At 44.5% G+C, this 24,093-nt stretch overlaps 1 protein-coding gene across 3 annotated transcripts in view; it reads right to left on the bottom strand.

Annotated features, from left to right (window-relative positions):
- ACOT7 (acyl-CoA thioesterase 7) overlaps positions 1-24,093 on the bottom strand; it is a 99,302-nt gene that overhangs the window by 36,952 nt on the left and 38,257 nt on the right. For 2 of the 3 annotated variants that reach the window (XM_026659987.1, XM_026659989.1), the window contains exons 5-7: positions 19,987-20,101; positions 15,319-15,333; positions 14,061-14,147 (exon numbers count right to left, since the gene is read on the bottom strand). In XM_026659987.1, coding sequence (XP_026515772.1) covers positions 14,061-14,147; positions 15,319-15,333; positions 19,987-20,101 — 217 coding nt within the window. The remainder of the gene's footprint in view (positions 1-14,060; positions 14,148-15,318; positions 15,334-19,986; positions 20,102-24,093) is intronic. The other variant, XM_026659988.1, reaches the window with a different exon arrangement.

Raw genomic sequence — 24,093 nt, 5'->3', positions numbered from 1 at the left:
CAACCCAGTTGAAAGACATTATGTCTCACTGTAGCTTTCTGGATGAAACTGTCAGCAATCGTATTTACATGCATTTCTTATGCAATCTTATTTCCCTGGTATTGTTTTGATGCACGTTAAGGACAGCTACATTATTCAGTTGCATCTGTCCCACTGATGACTGGAGATAGTTTTTAAGTCTTCTGAAGCTGGAGAATGAGTTCAGGAGGATACAGGCACAGGGAGAAGATTCTTATAGATCTGCAGTATTCCGGAAAAATAGTGCTTCCAAAGTACTGCAAATTACTCCAGGATCTCTTTCTTGATGGGTAACAGCTAATTTAGGCACCATCATTTTGTATATATAGTTGGGATTATATTTTGCCATATGCATTACTTTGCATTTAACACTGAATTTCATTTGCCATTTTGTTGCCAAGTCACCCAGTTTTGTGAGACCCCTTTGTAATTCTTTGCAGTCTGTTTTGGACTTAACTATTTTGAGCAATTTTGTATCATCTGCAAACTTTGCCGCCTCACTGTTTACTCCTTTTGCAGATCATTTATGAATATGTTGAACAGCCCTGGTCCAAAACCAGTACAACCCCCTCGGGGGACACCACTATTTACTTCTCTCCGTTCTGAAAATGGACCATTTATTCCTACGCGTTTTTTCCTCTCTTTTAACTGGAGTGCCTGGGAATGCTTTCAGGATCATCGAACAATCCTTAATTTAATAACAATCCCTTTGTTATCTTAATCACGCTGCCTCTGTTTATAAACATAGTCCCTGCCCCAAGGCAGAAGTTACAGCACAGAACTCAGCAGATACCACACTCAAGCTCTGACTCCTGGGTGCTGAGCACCCACTATTTTTTTTCCCCGTGGGTGTTTGAGCCCCACAGCACCCACGGAGTTGGCACCTATGCTGACACCCACATGGTTCATCAGCAGGGTTGGAACCTTTAGAGCCACTGCACAGACCTCTGCTACCTGAACTGAGTAACTGATAGCGGTAGTAGGCTGTCGCCCTCTTTGTGTACCAGCACTACTGGGAGATGAGACACTCAGGAATTTTGGGTTCTATGCCAGGCTCTAGTGGGGAATGTGCTCTAGGACACAGACTTCTGCCCTTTCCTGCCAAGCTTGATCCCTCCCGTACCCTCTCCTCAGTCTCTTCTCCACCCCCAGCTCCTTGCGCCAGTCCCATTCTCCTTGCCTACCCAGTCCCAGTCCTCCACTACCAGCTCCTGGTCCAATCTGTCTCCCCTCCCCTCTAATCCAACACTTCCTCCCAGGCTCCTCATTCACTCAGTATCTGCTAACCACATCCCTGGCTCCTCCTTTCTGGCTCCTTGCCTCGGTCTCTTTGCCCAGCCAGTCCCGGTTCTCCCCCAACTCATGGGGGGGACATTCAGCCTGGGGCACACACAGGGCATGTCAAATTTCAGCTCAAACAGCTACAGTTTGCCAAAAAGTTACAAGCACCTGAAAACAGGGAAGGTGTCAGGCAACGTTGACAGGCAGTGGTACCAGTCCCTTCTATAGTAGGGACCTGCTAATGGAAAAGCTGTTGCCACCCTAACTGTACTAACAATGCAGCAGTTACGACATTTCCTACAACCCACTTACCACAGATGAAGGCATTTAAAGCATCTTCCCCTTCTTTTGACATCAATATTACTTTAGCACTAGCTTCTCAGACCATTCATTCTACATAGCTGTCTGGTGAAGGGAACTGATCTTTCATGTATAAGCAAAGCTGTTTTATACAGGCAACATTTATCATATCCTACTGTATGTCAGATGTTATAAATAGCCTAAAGATTCACTAACACAAGGAAAGTCTGCCACGTACAGTTTATTAAATATATCATTTTATGCCACTGGGATTTAGCCCTGCTTGGACCAAAGCAGAGCACATTGTAAGATTCCACTGACAGACTAACTGTTACTAAAAATAGCACAGCAGTGCAAGCATACGAAAACCGTGACATGCTTTCCAGCTCCTTTTACTGCTTCAAAGAACAGGATGTGAGCTATAAAGTAACAAAATTGCATTTTCCTTCAAACAATAGTTTTTCTACCAACTATGGACAGTTCAGGGAGTAACATGGAGGTTTAACACCTTTATTTTCCCACCTCGGTATCTGCAAGCTTCTCAGCAGGGCTGCTGGAACAATTTGTAGAGTGGGGGGGCTGAAAGCCATTGAACCTGTAAATCCTGTATATAATGGAAATCCCTTCAAGCCAAGGGATGCAGCAGCTCCCCAAGCTCCAGCACCTATTAATCCACGTTCCTGACAGCATTGTGGGGACCTTTGACAAAGTGGGGAGCAGAAGTATTTGTGCCCTGTGCATGGCTTTAACCCTCAGTATCTCTGATTAAGCACTAGACCAAGATTCAGAGAGAAGAACAGAATTTACTGTACGCTCTGCTGTGTGAACTGTAAGTGTGCATATAGCTGTAGATGTTTTAATCTGTTTTCCTATTTTGTTATGCATATTTGTAGAATGCTTTGGGATCCTGAAGGATGGAAGGGGATGTGTACAGCTACACAAAGCCGCACATGAATTCCACACATTATCCTGGGACTGCTCATAGATCAGACAAAGATTTCCTCCCAACGCCAATATTCTTCTGCCCCAAAATCTCTCTGCACTTTGGATTATGGAACCAGAAACCCAACATTATATTCCCCGCCTCCCCCTTCATACAAGCAAAATCCAGAAAGGTACTAAACTACTTGCATCTCAAAGTTCTCTGAATTTGCCCGAAGTGGGAGAGCTCTCCTTTTACATCCCAATTCAATTACATTCTCCAGGCCCACTGCTCCCATTACAACTGTCAAACCTAGTTAGAGCAGAAAATGCCACATCAAGAAACCAAGACAATATTTATTCTTATAAAATAACCAATCCCTCACTATTTGTCACATCTTCATTCTGGATCTTTGGCTTCTGCTGCACCCTCTATCAGTGCCAGAGTAACGGTAGGTTGAGGGGTGTAGGCTGGATGTTACCTACACTTTTGTCCATTGCAGTTAGTATTGATCTGACCTTTTACATTGTATTTGGGAACTCTCTTATCTACTTTCCCTTTCTGTACACACCTCTTTCCAGGTTCAGACTGTAAATCCTTGCTGTTTTCTTATTGCTCAGACAATGGATGCTGCCAACCAGGGGAACATTACTTCAGCAAATTACAGTAATTTCATGTTCTGTATTTATAATCTGAGATTTGCAATTTAAAAGATAACATAATTGTAGGAGTTACATTTCTCAAATGTGTCACTTTTTTCTTTCCCACATTTAAAAAAAGCAGCCGTGCTTGGCCTAAACGTGAATCCAAACATCTGGTACTGCAGATATTTTTGAATGTAACATTTAACTGTCTGTGGATCTTAAGTTTTGACAGCATGTTGACTATCTTTGAAAACATTGTTAAAAATAGATCCTTAAAAAAAAAAACAACAACTTTTCAAAGACATCTGATGTATGACTAGGTCATGTTTTTCTTCAAACAGGAGCTACTGGAGTTGCTGGAGTGCTCTGAATTCATGAAGAATGCCTAACCTTAATTTGCCAACAGCAAAGAAAATCTTCCCCTTTTACCAATCAAAAGTTGGGTAACAGATGAATTGGGAAGTGTGTCACTGTATTATGTGTGTTATAGCAGTGCCTGGTAATTCCAGTCCTGGCCCTACATTCCATACTGCCAGGTGCTGTACAGACAGCGTACAGTCTTGGTGTCAGATAGGAAGACAACACAAACAAATGAAGTGGGGGGAATGAGGTAACCGTGAACAGAGCTTAGTGAGGAGGAAGAGGGAGGAGTCTCTGCTCAGCACTTGCCAAAACAAATGCCAGATGGGAGTGATCTGGAGGCATTATGCCAGGGGTAGGTTTCAAGGAGAGAGAGAACTATCTAACAGTAAACATTATCAAACTGAAGAGTAGGACTGGGTAGAGGGGAGTATTTCATTTATTTTATTCCATCTTTGATTGAAGGGTTTAGTTTTTTAAATTAATAGCCTGATCCAAAGCCCACTGAAGTCCAGAGGAACACGCCTGTTCATGTCAAAGGGGTTTGGATCAGGCCACAGAGTAGGGAACAGCAGGCTAAAAACCAGAATACCTGCCCCTGATTCTAACATTACACACCAAAATGATTTCAGATTAATTTAAGGCACCCAAAATGCCTTCTGGGCTTTTAATGGGCAAGTTAAATAAGCCCCTCTGAAGTGGGGCTAAAAGTTTATCAAATGTAATTATCTATTTTTATATATAGATATTTTAAGTTATATATAGATAGATATTTGTATAGATATTTTGATATCTAATTCACAAGAAGTCTTTTCTAGCATATTCTCACTGCTTGCATCTAGGGAATATTGCAGCATGTTTGTTACAATAAGGAGCCTTGCTGCACTTCTCTCTAAAAGGCTAAGTGGTGCCTGTTCCTGCAGTTAGCAAGCTGAAGGATTCCTACTGCTACAGAGAGGCCACCCCACCAAACAAGGGTTGGCACTTGGCAAGAGTGGGACCTGGGATTTCACTCAAACTCTGAATATCTAGATTAATTTATTCCAGGTATCTCTCCCCCCCCACACACACGGGGTAGCTCCAGGCACCAAGTGCATGCCTGGGGCGACAAGCCGCGGGGACCAGCCTGCCGCTGTGAGGGCGGCAGTCATACTGCCTTCGGCGGCATGCCTCTGGGAGGTCCGCCGGTCCCACGGTTTCGCCAGCAATTCGGCGGCGGGTATGCCGAATCCGTGTTACCAGCGGACCTCCCGCAGGCATGCCACCAAAAGCCGCCTGACTGCTGTGCTTGGGGCGGCAAAATACATAGACCCGCGCATGCGCGCACACACACACACACACACACACACACACACACACTCCTTACAACTGGAGCTGCCACCACAAGGATAGATGGATTGCTAGATTGGCTTAGTTTCATCTTGGTAAGTGCCTCCTTAAACTCAAACAAACTGCGGGTCTGTAACTGGTTAGTGGGATACCCCCACAGCAATGGTACACTTGGGAGATTCTTTTACCTTTCTTCAGTAGCAGATCACCACCATGGTTAGAGCTGGACTAAACCTAAACTCTGACTTACCATCGGATTCTGCTTTAAGTATATTATACTACCTATCACTACGCACAGTATCACTGCCATTTGCTGTGCATGATATTCACTGTGCATCCTGTTAACTTACTTTTAAGGGAGATGGGGGGGGAACCTTTGCTGGATTTTCCTTAACCCCAAAATAATCAAGAGAAAAACATATTGATTTAGGAACCAAAGAGCTGCCAAGTGCTGACAAAGCTTTGGGCAGGAAAGCTTTCTGTTGGGGAGAATAGAGAAACAATTAGGTAGTTTTTACTTCCAGGAGATACGGAAGTCGTGTCTTCAGGAGTGCTTCCCACTCATCCATAAAATGCACTAGAACTCAGCTCCTCTGGGATTAAATGGACACAGTCAAGCTACAAGGACTTTCACTATGTGAGTTTACTTAAAATGGCTAACAAGGAGTCAAAGCCCAACAAGAACTTATACAGCTTGTTACTTAAACAGGTGGCTCAGAGACAATATATATGTGCATGAAGAGTTAGCTGGCTAAACAGAGGATATTGTGTCTCAAGACCTGATCACACACACCACACTATTCAAGAAGAGTCTCCTGCACCAGATGAGACAGAAATGCCAAACTCAGCATAGGCAGCCACTGAAGAGGACTATTAAGGAAATATGGTTGAAATAAGCAATTGGCTGTATGGCTGAGACTCACTACCACCACTTCAGTGGTCCATGGCAAGTGTATAATGGATGTCTGTCTACTGTGTTGGACAGGTGTCCATGTGCAAAGCCACCATCACAACTGTCACCAGAGGTGGCTTTTGATTTCAGGCTCTCCCAGTGTAGCTTGCAAGGATGAAGAGAAGTGTCATAATGATGTATGGCTTAGCGCTACAGCTGTTTGCTTGCATCCCATCCTGTATCCTGGAGTTCCAGTTATGAATTCGCTCCACTTCTCATGCCAAGTGATTTAAGTTCTTTCCCACAGAAACACCAGTGTTATGTGTACAGTTACAGATAGCAGCAGCAGCAATGTACATGCCCTAGTTGTGGGAGAAGCAGATCCCCCCATCCCACATTCTGGTTCTCATCTAGCTAATCTCCTTGATCAGTCAGAACAGGATTCATTTCCACAGCACAAGGATTGCTCTGGAGAGGGAGATAACAGTTTAGTACAGACTAGCTCTGAAAGAGACATATGTGCATGTCTCTCTGCTTTTCCACGTTAGCCATTATTGCTAGCCTGTCAGAGACAAATGAAATCACATTAACCCTGATTTAGAAGAGGGCTTGAAATGCAGCATCCCATTACTCTTCAGCTAAAGCCAATTAATCACACCCCCACAGGGCCCATCAAGTCCCTTGTTCAAATCACAACAGCTACTTACTAGGAAACAGCTACACACAGAAACCTCAGCCAGTGCCTGTGTGCAAGCAGCTCTGGGTAAAACGAGACACGGACACTCGCAGGGCAACAATGGCTGCACACAGACAGACTTCCAGCGCTCTGTTCCAGAGCCAAGTGTTGTGACTTAAGTCATCGACACCCAACCCTTACTGTCCAGCCTCTTCAACCCCAGCCAGGCTGGGGAAGGTCAGCGTTATAAGTCTTGACCCTTATTCCACAGATGCCTACGTTGACTGTCTTCCTCTGTGTAGTGCACAGCATCCATCATACTGAGTAACAAGGAAAGGGTCAGCAGACCCCGCTTTTTCGTACCCGATAGGCCTTGCTCTTTCCCTGATCACCAGCAGCCTGCTCTCTTTTGACGCTGGTAAGGAAGCTTCGCCTGCTGGAGCCAGTCTTTCCTCCCTTTGATTTCTAATAGAAAGTGGACTCTGATGTGGTCTGGCCAGAGTCTCAGCCACTCCCTATATACATGGAATTTCCTTCGCACTCTGAATTCACAGCCAGCTTCTTCCAGGTGCCGGTGGAGTAAAGAGGAGTCGTGTCCTGTCTGTAGGGAGCCAGATGGGCTTTATGCAGCAGTTTCTCCTCATGAGCAGGCTCCAAACACCATTAACAGGCAGGAATCTGCCTCTTCTCTCGCAGTCCAAGGGTCTAGCAATGAGAGAGTCTTAACTCAACTCGTCCATCTGCAACTCCTCCCCTTTGGCCGAAGGAAAGCGATTGCCTATAGTGGGTTGGCTCTAGTTAGACCAGCAAAGCAGCTAAAAAGTCAAAGTGGCCCTGATTCCTGGTAATGATGTAAACCTTCCACTAGACTTTCAAGCGATCCGGGCTGCCTGAGCAGCAGGCTAGAACCCTTGTTTGCTGAGAAAGCATTTGCAAAGCAAGGTGCAATTTGCCATCAATGTTACTGATTGGAATGTTCTTCAGGGCTACCACTCCGCAGGTCTGATTTGGTCCCACCCTCCCTGAATAACCCCACTCTAGGCAAGTGGGACAATGCACAGCCGAGTATTATTCACTAGAACAAGGAAGGCAGAATTAGGCCCTAAGTTTGGCTCTCTACAGGGCTCCCTCTCCCCCTTGCTGGATACACACAACCCATTAACCCTAAAGTTATCCATAGGCAACAGCTCGTGAGGCCTGAACGGGAAATCAACATCTGTAATAAGTCTGGGAGACAAATACCAAAAGCAACTAGACTAACTCTGCCCAAGTTTAACTCGACAGGAAAGCCACCATGCAGGGCTATCAACTCGAAGAAGCCTGGCAGCCTTCGAGCTATGCCTACCCTATTAGAAGTAATGTGATAAAACGTCGTCTCTCTGGGAGCATCCCCTTTGCTTTCCTCACTTCCTCCGCACCCGCCCAGGGCTCAGCGTGCAGGAAGCTCCCTGTGGATGAAGCCATTCCACTGTGCTCAGCATGTCTGCCAGGGAGGTAGGGTCACTTAACCAGTATGCATTCTTCGCTTCCAACCTCCGAACTGAACAAGCTGCTGGCATTGAGTTCTCAGTCACCACTGGCTGAAGAAGAAGAACTGGAGACCCTGTGCTGCACAGCCATGAGGCTGTCCCCAAACCATTCCACCAACCAGAGCTGAAATAGCGGGGATAGAATGTTTTGGGGCTGGACAGAAGTAGGATGTTGCCAAGCTAGGTTGGATCCTGAAGCAAGCAGCCACATGATAAACAGGGCTTTTAAAGGGGGACCTTGACCTGCCTTCCCTTAAACACCAGCATATTCACTTTATAGGAAGTGCTTGTTTTCCCCAGACTGTTTTAATGACATAATCCCCGGTGGCAGAGGAATGCTTGGCAATGATGCGTTACTATAGTAATCACTCATTTGATTATCACCACAAATGGTACCGACTCACCTGCTGGAAGATACAATATTTCTTCCTTTTTGATTAAGGAACTCTCTCAATAATGGAATCACCATCACTGCTCTAATTGTTTCAACTTTTACATACACAACTGCAGTTGCGCTGAAGAAATCACGGTTTGATGTTAGTGACTCCATGAGAGCCCTACAGTTACAGGCATTAGCCACTGTGACTAACACAGCATGAACTCGATCAACTGCAGACCTTACAGTGGCTAACTAACTCGGTCATCCACAGTCCAGCAATATTGCCATCCACAAGTTTTCAAAGGAGTCATGACGCAGGCTCCCCCAAATCAATATTAGCTTTAAAAGAATTTTAAAATAAATTTTAAGTTTTCATTTGCCTTCTGTTTTACACCTTTCAGCGTCACTCAGATCCCATTTTGAAGCTTTTCTCTACAACCATGAGTGCTAGAAATGGACATTTTAAAAGGAAAGCTGAGCTCCACCAGCAACATCATTCTGCATGGAATGGTTATTTACTCCTGTAATACTTCCATTCTCCGATTGCTCCTTCTTGACTTCAGAAACAAAAACCAACCTTGCAAGAGTTGGCAACATCAGGTAAGGCACCCAGTAAAATCAACGTTCCTGCACACAGCGCCAGAGCAACAGCTCATTTCTCCACTAGCTACAACTGATCACACAGCGAAGGGTTACTCCTCTAGGAGTGATTACATTAATGTTCTGTTACAAGCTCCCAGCTGCTCACTGAACGCTTTATATGCGTTCTCAAAACACGACTTCGCGTTCACAGCCCAACAGGGCAATAAAGGGCCCCCACTCCCCCCTACAGAAGCAGCATACAAAGGAACCCTTCTACTGAAGAAACCAGCATGAGAGGAGGGAAAGAGCACTGCCTGCTTTACGTTACTCCCTTTCTTCTGAATTTAGTGTACTCCTTTGAGCCCTCAGAGCCAACCAGCAGCTGGGCAGCATAGCTCAGTATTTCAGAAAATGGATGAAGACACCAAGACTGGTCAGACAGCGCAGAGCAAACCCTTGATTTCAAAGCCTCCACGCTCACCAAGGCAGAGACAGGAGCAGAAATTCAACTTTGTATGGAAGTATCCTATTAACATTACGTGGGACCCAAATTCTTGTTGACCAAGTGAAGTGAGATCCAAAACTCAATGGCATGTCTGGCTGCCTATCTGTAATGCGATCACTTCTGAATCCAGTACGTGATCAACTCCCAAGTACCAAGGAACGTTCTAGGCATCAATGGGAAGGAGCCTGTTGAGTTTGCGGACAGATTTTCATTGTTCCCATTTGGTCATAGGAGCACTGGGAGAAAAGAATACGGCCAGTCACCACTCATTCCCTCATGTTTGTTTGCATACTTCAATCCCATTGGTTGAAATGAGTCAGCAAATGAAACTGCGGGTGAGGACTGAGTGCTTCGGCAGCATGGGGGGCAGGGGTACAGGACCGGAATAGCGAGGCCTGCTTCAGATTAGGATCCATGTTGGCTGAGTAGAACAAGGCTGGAAATTTGCATGATGTCTCCCTTCATGCTATGACTGACTTAAGCAAGATCATTTACCTTTCCAAGCGCTGACATTAATACAGTGGCATACGAAAGAGAAATGAGAACCAAGAACGGCATTGGTTTTCACTCCATTTGAAGGGTATGGAGATGTCTGACAAAGGTAGAGTTAGGAAGCGGAAGCGCTCGTATTACAATGTCTTACAAACAGGGAAAAGTCATTTAAAAAACTCTTCATTTTAATGAGCTTGGGGGAAATGCCTTCACTTCAGATGTATTTATTGAGTAAGAGCAGCAGCTGAAGATATTTGAAAATGCAAAAGCAAATTAGAATGAGTCAGTAAAGTTTCAAATGAATTTTCTTAAGGCAAAAACTTGTAAGTACAGATTAAAGCTAGAGGCTGAATTTAAACAAGGTTCAAACAGTACACGGAACATCACATTTTCACAGCAGACATCACTCCACAGCTTTGGTGGGATTTTTCCAGGACCCTGTGACTTACACGGGGTTTTAAATAGAACATGGTGCTGTGTTTGTTGCGGCATCTGTTGCTTTATGCCACTTAACCCTCACAGCTGCTCATTATACCTTGATTTCTGGTGATGATATCCCAGTTATATTTTTGTTTAGAAGAGGAGCAGGAAACTGGATACATTTGCCTGTACAACCCTATTGAAATTGCAGGTGCTAGAAACTGAAGGCTTTCATTCCACAAGTTCTGGAATCAGACTGTGCACATCTTCACAATGTGCTATCAGCAACATCATTCTGCATGGAATGGTTATTTACTCCTGTAACACTTCCATTCTCTGATTGCTCATTCTGGATCTTGTCATGAGACCAATGAATTGGGCCTGATTACATCTGTATACTGGAGAAAGTAGAGCCATCAAGTTTGTTTTGCTTACTAGCAGGTTGGACTTAAATTTGTTAACTCAAAAGTAAGGGTGTTGCTTTCTCCTACAATTCATCCAACATCTCCCTTCCTTTATGTTAAGCCAGATTTGATTTGCTCTTATGTGATCAGTACTTAAGGACACACCTCTCAATTTAAAAACTAAACTCTGCTCTAATTTATTCCCGTCAGCTATCAAATTCTCGTCTACATGGGAGAAACCAAAAGTTTAACTATTCACATCAATTTAATGTGGAGGTATGGCTGGCTGCATGTTTCTGCCGTATTCTAGAGCAGGATGTTAGTCACTTCACCTTTGAGTTCCATCTATACAGATGGCATTTACATTTTAGATCTACAACATTGGCAATACTAAGTCTGGTTAAGACATGACTGTGCAGAGCTTTTGTTAGCCAAAGGCACCAGACTATTTCCCCCTCAATGTATACTTCCATTGCCAGAAGCCAGAACCCTTATAAATTAATATGCTATAGTTTATATGCAGAGATTGCCAACGGACAGGCATTCCTGATGACACTGAGGGCGGATCTCATTTGCCTAAGCCTTTGTTTCCCCAATTTTAGCGTTATCTAACAAAGGAAAACAATTCTTAAATGGACAGACTAATCAAGTCAAAGGACCAGCTTCTTTCATCTTGCAGTAACTTTAGACAAACCCTGACTGAAAATGAGATTCTTAGTGAGCAACATTAACAAACAATTATTTGACATGTAGTAGACAATAAACATAACCAGAACAGTGGCTTGATCCTGTGCTAAGACAGGGTGAAATAAAAGCCGCTGTTTTGTTATGATAAACTGGAAACAATCTAACTCCCATTTTCTGTCACCTGCCCAGAAAATTTTTTTGGAAAGTTTGATTAGACAGGATTTGACTAAGTTTGAGGGCTAAAAAACCTTGCTCATAAAAAATTTGACACTCTGTTTAAGAGCTGTACAAACACTGCCGGGGTATTTGGAAGATGACACGTGGCAGGGAGATTGCAATTCTCAGAGGGCAGTACAAGTAATTTTGACTTGGCTAAGTTATGACATGTAGAACCCTATTACTGTTTGGGTTATTTTTGTGATCACTCTAACCCAGGGGTTCTCAAATGTTATCGTATCATGACCCCCTTCTGACAACAAAAATTACTACCTGACCCCAGAAGGGGGGACCAAAGCCTGAGGCCCACCACCCCAGGTGGGGGGGGGAGGGGGTCAAAGCCCAAAGGCTTCACCCCAAGGCAGAGGGGGCTCAGGCTTCGGCTCTGGGCCCCAGCAGCTCTTAGCCAGTCCTGGCGACCCCATTAAAATAGGGGCATGTCCCACTTTGGGGTCCTGACCCACAGTTTGAGAACTGCTGCTCTAACCTCAATATACACAGCTAAAGGTACTCTCTGGATGCCTGACTAACGATGCCTAACTTAAGAGCACAGGAAAATGTAGTAGGAAGGTTGACAATAAGTGAGGTTAAGGGCTTCTCCATTTCTTCAATGTGGCTATGCCCCAAATCTCTAAGACTGGTTCCAGTGTCTGCAACAGGAGGAACACACCTGGTTCCCCAAATTGGGGTGAGGTAATGAAGACATTTCATTTGCATAACATGACATTTTAGCAAACAAAGAAGCTAGCTGAATATTCCCACGCACTTTAACACTTCACAAGGAGCAACTCTACACTCCTTCCATGTAGATAAAGGGGCATGGCCATTTAATGGCTCTGCAAAGAAAGCATTTATTGAATTACTGCTTCACTGGAGTGTTTGATTTATTTAGTTTCAGATTCCTTTGTAAGTAAATGAGAAAATTGCACCACTCCATTATCTTGAGACCATTACTCCGTTCATCCAGTCTCAATACTGCCCCACGGCATGCTCTGTTCTCTACTATAGTAGATAACTGCTTGGTGTTATTAGGCACAGCTTATGAATCAATCCTATACACAACACACTAAAACAAGTAAATGGTGTATTGTGAAGCTGCTGCTAAACAGATCCCAAATACCAGCTGAAGAGTGAGCATATGTCAGTAAAGACTTCTTTGCATAAATTGACAAAAGTGTTGCAATTTGTAGAAAGTTGAAAGTAATTTAGCATCTAAACATTCCTTCCTAGTCTGAATGCAAGTTAACAGGCACTTGACTGTTATTGATCCTTCCAGAATACCAACAGTAGTGGCTCATGCAGATATCAAACTCCATATTAGTGAATAAGTTTCACACATTGGTACATTAAAGTTGCAGTCATTTTTGCATGGAAATGACATTATAAAACTACTTTTTGAAGTGAGCCGAATTCCAGAGATCAAGACGCACGAGGGGGTAAGGTAAGGAGAAAGTGTCATGCAACAGCGTCCAAAGCAACAGGGTCACCAGTTAGGGAATTTTATTGCAGTTGAAGTCACTAAAACTGAAGTACTAGGAAAATCAGAGCTGGAAAAACAGTTTCTTCAATACAAATAAAGTACTTTACAGTACAAACATTAACTAATCCAATTCCTATAGAAGTACATACCACAAAAATCTATTTAATAACGTAACAATCTGAGCATGTGTGTTTAGAATTGCTGCACCACCGTGGCTATGCAATACTCTCTCCTTGGGCAGCACTTGCAGAGCTGGTATCACAAACCAATGTAGATGGGAATTTAGACACGTCTCTCTGAGAAGTGCTCATAGGATCTCAAACAATTCTCAGCATGGCCTAATCTAGTCTGGTCTCACAAACTCACTTCGGATCGTCACACAGTGCCTCACACGAGTGCCTGGGCCACAACAGGGGCTCCTAGGTGCTACCACACTACGAATAAAAAAAATTATATTTTCCCACTTCTGTTCTTCTGTAAGAGCCCCCAAGGGTCCGTTTACACCGCCCACGGTAATGAGCCTCCCAGCCTGGGTCGACAGACTTGGGTTGGCAGGGCTCGCACTAGCAGTCTAAAAATAGCTGTGCAGACCGCACTCCGAAGCTGTGGCTGGGGCCGCAGCTTGGGCTCAGAAGCCTAGGGACAGGGCTAGCTTCAGAGCTCGAGCTGCAGCTCAGGCCACAGCTTCAAAGCCCCATTTACAGCTGTTTTTTTAGAGCGCTAGCGCAAGTCCTGCCAACCCAAGGCTGCTGACCCAGGCTGGGAGCGCACTGTCACAGGCTGTGTAAACGGACCCGAAGTCAGAGCGTGATTTCATTATGCTGGGTATTAAGAGCCTTTAAATTTATTGTATTTTAGTTCTTGCTGAACAATAGCCTGGCGATTGAGTTCTAAAGTTACACATCACACACTTATGCAACCATGGTAAAACCAGAGCTACTCACCTCCATGTACAAATCCATGGAGAGTGCAGTCTGATGGGCCCACCAGATGGATCAAGCTGGACTGGCTATAGCCTACAGTGTACGGCTCTATGGAAAGAAAAAACAGAGGTCAGACCTACTACATAAAGGATTCAGACTCTAATCATCAGAATTCTGAATGACGTACAAGAATGCCATTAAGAGGCTGAAGCAGACTTTTACCTCACCTTATACAGGACAAAAACTGTGTGCTACCTTATTAAAAATTGTGATGTACATTTAAAGTCAGCAAGTCTTTGAAAAGAGGGAAGGCCATTTGACACACAAAGGTTAGCTGTGGTCAAACTAAACATCTTTCTTAAGCTACAAACTTGGCTTTATTTTTAATCTAGATCTTCACAATAAGCGAACATTTGAAAATCAGTAGTTTTAAAGTTATTCCTATTTCAGTTTGACAACTGCATCCTGAGCGGAGCCATCTTAACCAAAGCAGCCCTGAATCGAGCCCATTCTTGCCTGCCTGCTGCCTCACACAATACTCCCTGCTCTCAGCCCCACCTCTATTGCCCATGCTGTTCCACCAAACTGCTTCTGGAAAGGTCTTCCAGTTCAAAACGGATCAAAGGCCTGCGAAATGGCTTCAGCAGCCAAACCCAATGTCAACATTTCTAAACCTCAGTTTGGTGGGAGAGAGCAAGAGTATTTGGTCCTGCCATGCGGGCAGGGGACTGGACTCGATGACCTCTCGAGGTCCCTTCCAGTCCTAGAATCTATGAATCTATGAAAGAGACTGTGTGTATGTGTGTGTGGGCAGGGGGGGTCACTGAATTCAGTGTGTGTTTGTTTCAGTGCCACAGATCATAAAGAAGATTCTGAAAATAATGTGCTGGGAAACCAACATGCTAAAGGACTCAGCCTACAGCCCAGTGTTAACACTTTCTATTTTTGTACCCACTTGTAACTGCAGGTGCAACTGGTATCTGAACTGATCACTGCTGCTTCATATGCAGGTGCATTGAAATGTCTAAGTGAAAGATTTTGCCCAAATATGATGGTAAAGAAAATTGCATTTAAAAGCCTATGTTCAGTGAGAAGTTTGTACTAACTTCGGCTTATATTTAGAAAAAAGTAAATCTGGTAGACAATTGCTTGTCATTATGGCCTTCAACTCAATAACCCGAGTAACAGTAGAACAAAGAGCATTTAAAAATCTCTCCTTAATGTGTATTTTCCAGCTACATCCACACAACACAGCGTCAATTAACTGAAATAGCCTTACCTTTATTCTGTCTATCTGTGAGGCAAGGAGAGCAAAGAAAAAAGGTATATAAGCAGCGTTCATTATCTAGGTACCCTCTTTTAGCAAACAAACAGCCCCCCCCCCCCATGTGTGCTAGAACTGCAGGTCTGTAGAGTCCGCGTGCATTGTGAAGTTACAGAATTCTATCTTCATGGGCTCGAACAGTAAAGGAATTCAGTGTTGGTAACAGACACTTTATTGGGAGCCCCAAAGAATGAAGTCTATCCACAGAACAGTTACTGCCCAGCAGACGGGCAGACTTCTCCATGCCAGCCCAATGTGGAGGAAATGCCCATGAGTAGGAAGTCAAGTCAGTCTTCATGCCCATTCAGTTCTAGATCTGTTTCAACTCAGGGATTTCCATCAGTGTCTATTGTGACGGTGATGTCTAACGTAGACACCTGTCCAGTTTCACACAGGAAGCCAAATGATAGTTAATGGCTTTCCATCACTGCCAATGGGGGCCAGATTTGAACCGGTGGCTAAAAAGCCAAGGAAAAGCTCCTATATCACTGTGAATCCCCTGATCTACCCAGGTCCTCACCTCAACAGACACTTTTTGAGACAGGCGTTGATACCAGTGTCTGAATGTGTGGCTGCCCAACTTGCATTTCCTACTGCTGCCATTTGGGACAGGGAGTACAAAGCCTGGGCATGCCAGCTCCCCCTTCACCTCCGAGCACTGGCAGATATTGTAAGTATTCAGGCTTTCAGAGCAGCTGTGCATGCAGCCAGATGTGTTGCTAACGTTCACACTTATTAAAAAGTTAAGTTTTCCTGATCTTTAATGAGGAAAGTTTGTCACTGCTGTAAAAATTAACAAGCCATTTCATCTTCATCTGGGTATAGACATGTGGCGTAGCAAGGGAAACTGTTTATAAAACCTATCGGGCTCTGGAACGAGACCAAAGGAATGCAGTTGCCCCTTGTGATTTGTTGCTAGGCAACGATTGTCCAAATGCCTGAAACCGTGTACTGGTCTCAAATTTTAAAGGTAGTTAAAATTAAGCTGTAGAGAAAGAGCCTCTATTCAAAATGGGAAAAACAGTCTGCATGTCATCTCTTTCATAACGCCACCTCAGAAAGGGACTTACAAGTTTACTTAGTCACATGCTCTAGCAGCTTCTCAAATTATATTTCAGATCTCACAACGTTATTTTAGAGTACAGACTTGCAGCCAGAGACACTTGAACAAAGCCAGAATTGTCTTTTCTAATCCACAGATGCACACTCTTGGATTGCACATGCTATGCCACGTGAGGGCTATAAATAGCCGAGCGCAGCAGCTCAGCTCCTCAGTGCTCCGAACTTCCAGTGTCAAACCCAACTGCTCCCTGAAGACAAGCAAGGCAGACGGAGGGGCAGTCTCTGAAGGGGCAAACTCAGGAGGCCTCAGGCTACAGGTAAGTAACCTAGTTTAGTCCATTATTAGTTTTCCCACCTGGAGACTAGTCGTCTGGGAGACTGGAAATCACTGCCCTTTTACAGTGATGGGCAGACACACTCCTATCCAAGTGCATGGAGAGATCTGGGTTTCTGATTACAGACGGCATAAGTCGATAGAAAATTCTCCTGTTGGCAATAATGGAGGCAAGAATTCCAGGAGGATAATGGCTTCCTTAAAGTGAGCTCTCTCAGCTGGGAAGCGGCACTTTGCAGGAGTGAGGAGGAAACAAGCAGCTCTTATAAAGCACGCAATAAGGACACAGCATGGGGGGAGCCTTTTAGAATTGCATGAGACGTCACCTGGGCAGCGAGAAATCAGACATGGAACCCAAAGCCGGCTAGCGAGGCAGAATTTCTGAGACGAAGGGGCAGCCAGTATAAGAATGTCCCTCATGGAATGTCAGGAGAATTCCAGATGCTCTTTGATGATCTCCAGACGCACCTTGACAACTCCAGCCAAGAGCATTCGATCTCATAGCTACACACTGAAAGGATCTCCAACACTGGCTAGCCGAGTCCAGGAGTTATGTTAAGTGGCATAAGATGGGTTTCTTCAGCAAGTGCACGCAGAGGGAAACCAGATTCTCCAGCAACAGATGAGTAAGATGCGTAAGTGAGTGAGGCCATTCAACCATGCTAACGTAACGCCCAACACACAAATTCAGATGACAGAAATGAACGTTTTTCTACTGAAACCAAGCTCTAGGTATTGCAATTCTCACGATTTTATGACTAGCAATTTTGGGGTGTTTTTTACCACCTATCTTATAAAAACCATGATGACAGGCCCAACTCACGAATTTTCCAACTCACCAATATTCAAAACGGCCACCATCTCCCATTAACATGACTGGGGCTGAAGCCAGCAAGATGGCTGGCTGCCACCTCCCACTGTTTTCAATGACATGGAAGCCCTGGCCACACACAAAATGGCTGCCACTGTACAGGTCAGGCAGCGGAACAGGACAGACGGAGGAGCAGCAGTGACACTGAAAGATGAATGAGAGGGAGCAGAGGACATGGTGGGCAGTGGTGGAAGCTGAGGGGGGTGCAGAGAACAGTGATGGGATGGCAGCTCCCACATCTTGGGGGTAGTGGTGGGAAGGAGACTCCCCTCCAAACAGCCAGGGGAAGAGACAGTGTTTCCAACTCTCAGGAACAGATTGCAAATCACGGGATTTTGGCCCCTGCAGCAGGCACAGTCACCGTGACGCAAGAAGATCCTCAGATCCCACAATTTTCAGGGATGGGCACAGAAGCAGAACTCTGTATGAGAGCCTTGGGGAGGGGACAGATCTGCCCTGCCTGCATGGCACTAGATCAGAGAGGGCCCTGGGGCAGCAGGAGGCAGGGGAGGAGGGGGACTCAGGGAAATGGTGTTGCTGGGACACAGGTAAAGACGACCCTGGGCAGCAGGAGGTAGAGAAATGTTGCTGCGAGGTGAAGACAGGAATGTCAGATGGATGTCAGCTTCTCCTATCTCAGGGGTCAGGAAGGGGTAAGTGAAGTCTTCATCTGAGCAGCCAGGGAGAGGTATGCATTTTTGTGCACATTAAAGGTTGACTTTTCAATCTGAAATTCTCTCTCACACATTGGCAGAGGAATAGAGGGGAGTTAAAAAGTCAAGACAATTTAAAAAATACTCATGTTTTTTAGTCTATGATTTTTTGGGGCCAATCATGATTGATAGCCTGAGTCATGAGCTTTGATCTCTTGAGGTCGGCAATACCTTGACAATCTCCAGGGAAAGATCACCACATCCTGGTCTGAACAGCCTTTAAAAAGCAGGGGTGATGGTCAGGGATGAGCAGGGAACCATCCTTAAAAGGTCAGGGTATGCCAGGAATAGAACTAGTCATCCTGACGGTCAGGTACTGATGGGAACGTCTGGGGCCCGGGCTGTAAGAGGCCAGTGTGTCTGGCACAGCTACACATACATCTGAGTGGAGCGGGCAGCCACGAGGTGTGATGAACACGTCAGGGTGGGAGCTGAACACAGGCTGTTACAATGCCAGTCTTGCAGAAACAGGAAGAGAACAAATTGCAGGGCTGCCTCTCCTGTAGCCTAGAACAGGAGCCTGTCTATTTGAATGGATTCCTAGAGCACACATCACCTGCGGGGAATCACAAGTTAACGAGAAGGAATATGGAGCAGTGGTACGTCCAGGGAAAGTGTTCTACAACTCCTGGGTTTACGGACTGGGAAGACAGGTGCCACCTGCAGTTTGAGCAGGATCTTGCATGGGAAAAAAAAAAATTATGAAGAACCAACATGCCAATATTAACCCTAAGAACCATTTTCCTCTACCAGTAAGTCATGGAAGAAGTTCCTCCCAAGCCCTTCTACCAGAGCCAGAGGATGAAGTGAGGGGAAACGGAAAGGTGGGTTGAGGCGTTCCATTAATCTTGTGTGTATGAAGAGGTATCCGGCTAGCCTTTAAAACTCTACTTCGTTCCACACCCTCCGAACTGGATGCCCCACAGTCTGAAGAGGGCAGACAGTGTTGTCTAGTGGATAGAGCAACAGAATTTGACTCTATCCCTGGCTCTACCACTGGCCAGCTGGGTGACCTTGGGCAAGACACTTCACTTCCGTGCCTCAGTTTCTCCATCTGTAAGATGGCAGATCTGATCCTTACCTCCTTTGTAAAGGACGGAGATCAATGGATGAAAAGCGCTATATAAAGAATTAGTTATTGGTAATATACCCAGGTAGTGTGTCAACATGTTCTAAGCAGTATGAGGATAACAAAACAAGGCTGAAAATTCAGAGGAAACTTGGCTCCCTATTAGTAAAGTACAGGTCTCCACCACAGCCCAAAGTCAGCATGTTATAAGAACTTACAGAACAGTTTTTTCAGTTTCTACCCCAGAGTCCTAAGTTAACCGCCCCACAGAGATGGAGGCCTCAGACCGACTCTTGGGCTCTCATCCTGGAGTCTGCAAACAAGTTTTGAGGGTTTCAGTCACCCTCTTTTCTTTTAGGCAAACAGGAATGGGGCCCAAAACCTTTTTCAGTTACAACATGGAGTCACGGGACGGACAAGGTGGAGAACTCGTGTTTTGATGCAGCGAAGACCTTACTCTACCAAGTTAATATTCAGTCTTATCCTACTAGTTTGGAAGCCTGAGATAAGGAGAGTGTGAAGAATTTTGCAAGCTGATTTCTTAAGAAATCACCACTCTGGCTGCCTGCATTACCTGGGTTGAAAACAGGGAAGATGAGGTCTCCATTTCTCTGTTTAGTTACCAGTCGTTCCAGTTTTTGCTCTTCGTAGCGTTTCTTTCCTTCCTGCTCCAGCTCTTTCCACGCGTACTGAAGGGAAAGAACACACAGGTCACACAGTGTATTGCTTGGCTAAAAGACAAGTTACGCGCCAGAGGAAAGGCCAAGGATGTGTGACTGGGGACCCACAGCTGAACAGGTACTGCCCTCGTTACTCTACCAGATGCCGAGAGATTCCATGGCTGACCTAGCTATCACATAAAACCAGATCTGCCCAATGACTATTAGTGCAGGGGCAAAGACGCAGAGCCCCAGACTGGCTTGTGAGGGGGGAAATGGGTGATGTGCACAGCCACTCGCTTCCTCTTCTACGCCAGAATCTCTAGTGTTTATCAGTCACTTGCTGCCAGGCCTTCTTGCCCTTGGAGGTGTAACAGGTGGAAAGATTCAACTGCCTTCAATGCAGCCTGTCACTTTAGTTCTCAGCCCCTAACTGAGGCCATGCACATCTTGTTCACAACATTCACTCACTCCTGGATGTACATATACCTTGTTGGTTTTCAGACTGATGGATTTCCTTGTTTCATTTAGGTGACATAAAACTTTGCTACTTTTTCTAAAGAGGACCAAGGCAAGTAAAAAGGAAGGCACAGCTGGTGCGCCTGCAGACAGACCACAACCGTTCATTTCTATAAGTTATGTTATCCTAGTGTCTACAAAGCAATGCAGCTGGTTCATTATTGTAACAACACACCATCTTTGACTGAATCACTGACCTCTCCATAGGACTGGAATAACTTGAGCACATCTTACACATCCCTACACCTTGTACATGTTCTAACTAGGGCTGTCGATTAATTGCAGTTAAAGCAAGCGATTAACTCAAAAATTAATTGCAATTAATCGCAGTGTTAAACAATAGAATACCAATTGAAATTTATTAAAGATTTTGCATGTTTTTCTATATTTTAATACATTTCAATTACAAAGAATACAAAGTGTACAGTGCTCAACTTTATATTATAAATATTTGCACTGTAAAAATAAAATAGTATTTTTCAATTCACCTCATACAAGTACCGTAGTGCAATCTCTATCATGAAAGTGCACCTTACAAATGTAGATTTTGTTACAAAACTGCACTCAAAAACAAAACAATGTAAAACTTTAGAGCTACAAGTCCACTGAGTCCTACTTCTTGTTCAGCCAATCAGTAAGATAAACAAGTTTGTTTACATTTATGGGAGATAATGGTCACCTGAAAGTGAGAATAGGCACATGGCACTTTTGTAGCTAGAATTGCAAGGTATTTACATGACACATATGCTAAACATTTGTATGCCCCTTCATGCTTTGGCCACAATTTCGGAGGGCATACTTCCATGCTGATGATGCTCGTTAAAAAAATAATACGTTAATTATATTTGTGACTGAACTCCTTGGAGGAGAATTGTATGTCTCCTGCTCTGGGTTTTATCCACATTCTGCAATATATTTCATGTTATAGCAGTCTCGGATGATGACCCAGCATGTTGTTCCCTTTAAGAACACTTTCACTGCAGATTTGACAAAATGCAAAGAAGGTACCAATGTGAGATTTCTAAAGATAGCTACAGCACTCGGCCCAAGGTTTAAGAACCTTAAGTGCCTTCCAAAATCTGAGAGGGACGAGGTGTGGAGCGTGCTTTCAGAAGTCTTAAAAGAGCAACACTCTGATGCGGAAACTACAGAATCCGAACCACCAAAAAAGAAAATCAACATTCTGCTGGTGGCATCTGACTCAGATGATGAAAATGAACATGCGTCGGTCTGCAATGCTTCGGATCATTATTGAGCAGAACCCACCATCAGCATGGATGCATGTCCTCTGGAATGGTGGTTGAAGCATGAAGGGACATATGAACCTTTAGCGCATCTGGCACGTAAATACCTTGCAGCATTGGCTACAACAGTGCCATGTGAACGTCTGTTTTCACTTTCAGCTGACATCGTAAAGAAGAAGCAGGCAGCAATGTCTCCTGCACAGGTAAACAAACTTGTTTGTCTGAGCGATTGGCTGAACAAGAAGTAGGACTGAGTGGACTTGTAAGCTCTAAAGTTTGACATTGCATTCAAAAATAAAACATTTTTTGTGCATAATTCTACATTTTTAAGTTCAACTTTCATGATAAAGAGATTGCATTATAGTACTTGTATTAGGTAAATTGAAAAATACCTTTTCTTTTATTTTTACAGTGCAAATATTTATAACAAATATAAAGTGAGCACTGTACACTTCATATTCTGTGTTGAAACTGATATCAACATATTTGAAAATGTGGAAAACATCCAAGAATGTTTAAATAAATGGTATTCTATTACTGATTAATCGCACGACACCCCTAGTTCTAACACATTTTGTTCAACACATAGCTACAACAGAGAGACAAGTATACCTTTCAGGAATCATTCACTGTTATGATGAAATTCTGAAGTATTTTGCTGCTGACATTTCATCTCAAAGTTGAAAGAGAATAAGTTTTAATTATAGACCTGTCAAGTACAGTTACTTCCAGCTCTTTCCAAAGCGTTTACAAATAGTTATCCATTTCAAAAAGCAAAACGTCTCTGTAAAATCCCTCAAGCTACATTCAAGCATTTTCCTCATTGCATCTTCCCCCCCACAACTAGAGCTAGAAAACCAGCTTCTAACTGGACAGAACTAGAAGCACTATCAAAAGGCATCACATGGAACTGGCATCAGTACAAAGGCCCTGTTTGTGCCTCTCACACAATGCAATCTTAAAAGCACTGATAATGGGCTCAGACCTGTACAAGAGGAAATTAAACAGTCCTTGGATGTACAGCATCCAGGACACAGGGTGGGAGTGGAAAGAGAATAAAGAAAAAAATGTATGTGCAACTCCCATTACAAGTAATTCCTAAATCCTGATTGCAACGAGAAATAAACAACTTGTTTTGAAGGCTTTACCCAACACGCACGGGCAAGTCAGAACAATCTGCAACGTCCGCTAGTTTAAAAGAGTGGAATGCTCTGGTGGAGTTTTGACTGAAAGTGCCTGCAGTGTGGGACAGAGCTATCAACCAGAACTTTAGGGGTGACTTTCCACTAATGACACTATTTCCAAACACCTTCTCTTTACTGCAGCAAAGCAGTGGCAGCCTGCTAAGCATTCTTTCATTGTCAACTCTAAACCCTGAAGTACAATTTCTCAGTCTCTCGTTTGGCAAGATCCCATTCATTGTTTGCACCAAGACACTGGTGTGCTTCTGAAATCTACATTCCGCAGGAGAACATCCTGGAGATGGGCTTAAACGCTGGCTACTTCCGGGAACAACTGCTGAACTACAGATAAACACAACAGTTGTCCTTTCTGGGTGAAGCAAGGATGCTTCACTGTCACTTTGCGAAAGCCCCAATCCCCCCCACGGGGGGCACAATGCTCCATAAAGTGGCCAATGAATATTGAAAGGGACAGTTGTTCCAAGCTAATTATACATTGTTGATCAGAGACTTGAATGGGAACGTGAAAGCTGCCCTCTTTCAGGTGCTGTTCCTCGGCTCGGAAAGCTTGGGCTCCAGATGGCAGGGCTGGAGTCGTACAAAGTTTATTTTACGTAGCTCCAGCCGTCAAAGAAAGAAACAGGCCATTTGTTTTAGTACAGGGAAGCTGGCATGTGGGTTACTCATTCTCCTGGGGTCCTCTCTCCCCAAGGCAGAGCCAGCACGTCACTTCTGAGAGTGCTACAGATGAAGCCTCATTCACACTGCTGGCTATTCCTTCCAAGTCCACTCCCCCAGCTGCCTCCTACCGCACTCTCAGAGGACTCAGTCCTGGCGGAAACAAGGTTGTTGGAAGGTCTTGTCCCTGAATGTTTTTTCATCCCCTAAAAGCAGACATCTGAGATTCCCTCCGGCTTTGCCTGCACGCTATGATCTCCAGGCAGAGTAGCTGTCCCTGTGCCAACCACTAAGCCTAGACAAGGGCAAGCCAGGCTTTGCCTGCACGCTATGAGCCCCAGGCAGAGTAGCTGTCCCTGTGCCAACCACTAAGCCTAGACAAGGGCAAGCCAGGCTTTGC

The sequence above is a fragment of the Terrapene carolina genome, unplaced genomic scaffold (assembly GCF_002925995.2).
Source record: "Terrapene carolina triunguis isolate 2854851 unplaced genomic scaffold, T_m_triunguis-2.0 Scaffold714, whole genome shotgun sequence".
Lineage (NCBI taxonomy): Eukaryota > Metazoa > Chordata > Testudines > Emydidae > Terrapene > Terrapene triunguis.
The sequence above is the reverse complement of the archived record's forward strand: the minus strand, read 5'-3'. Positions and strand labels throughout refer to the sequence as shown.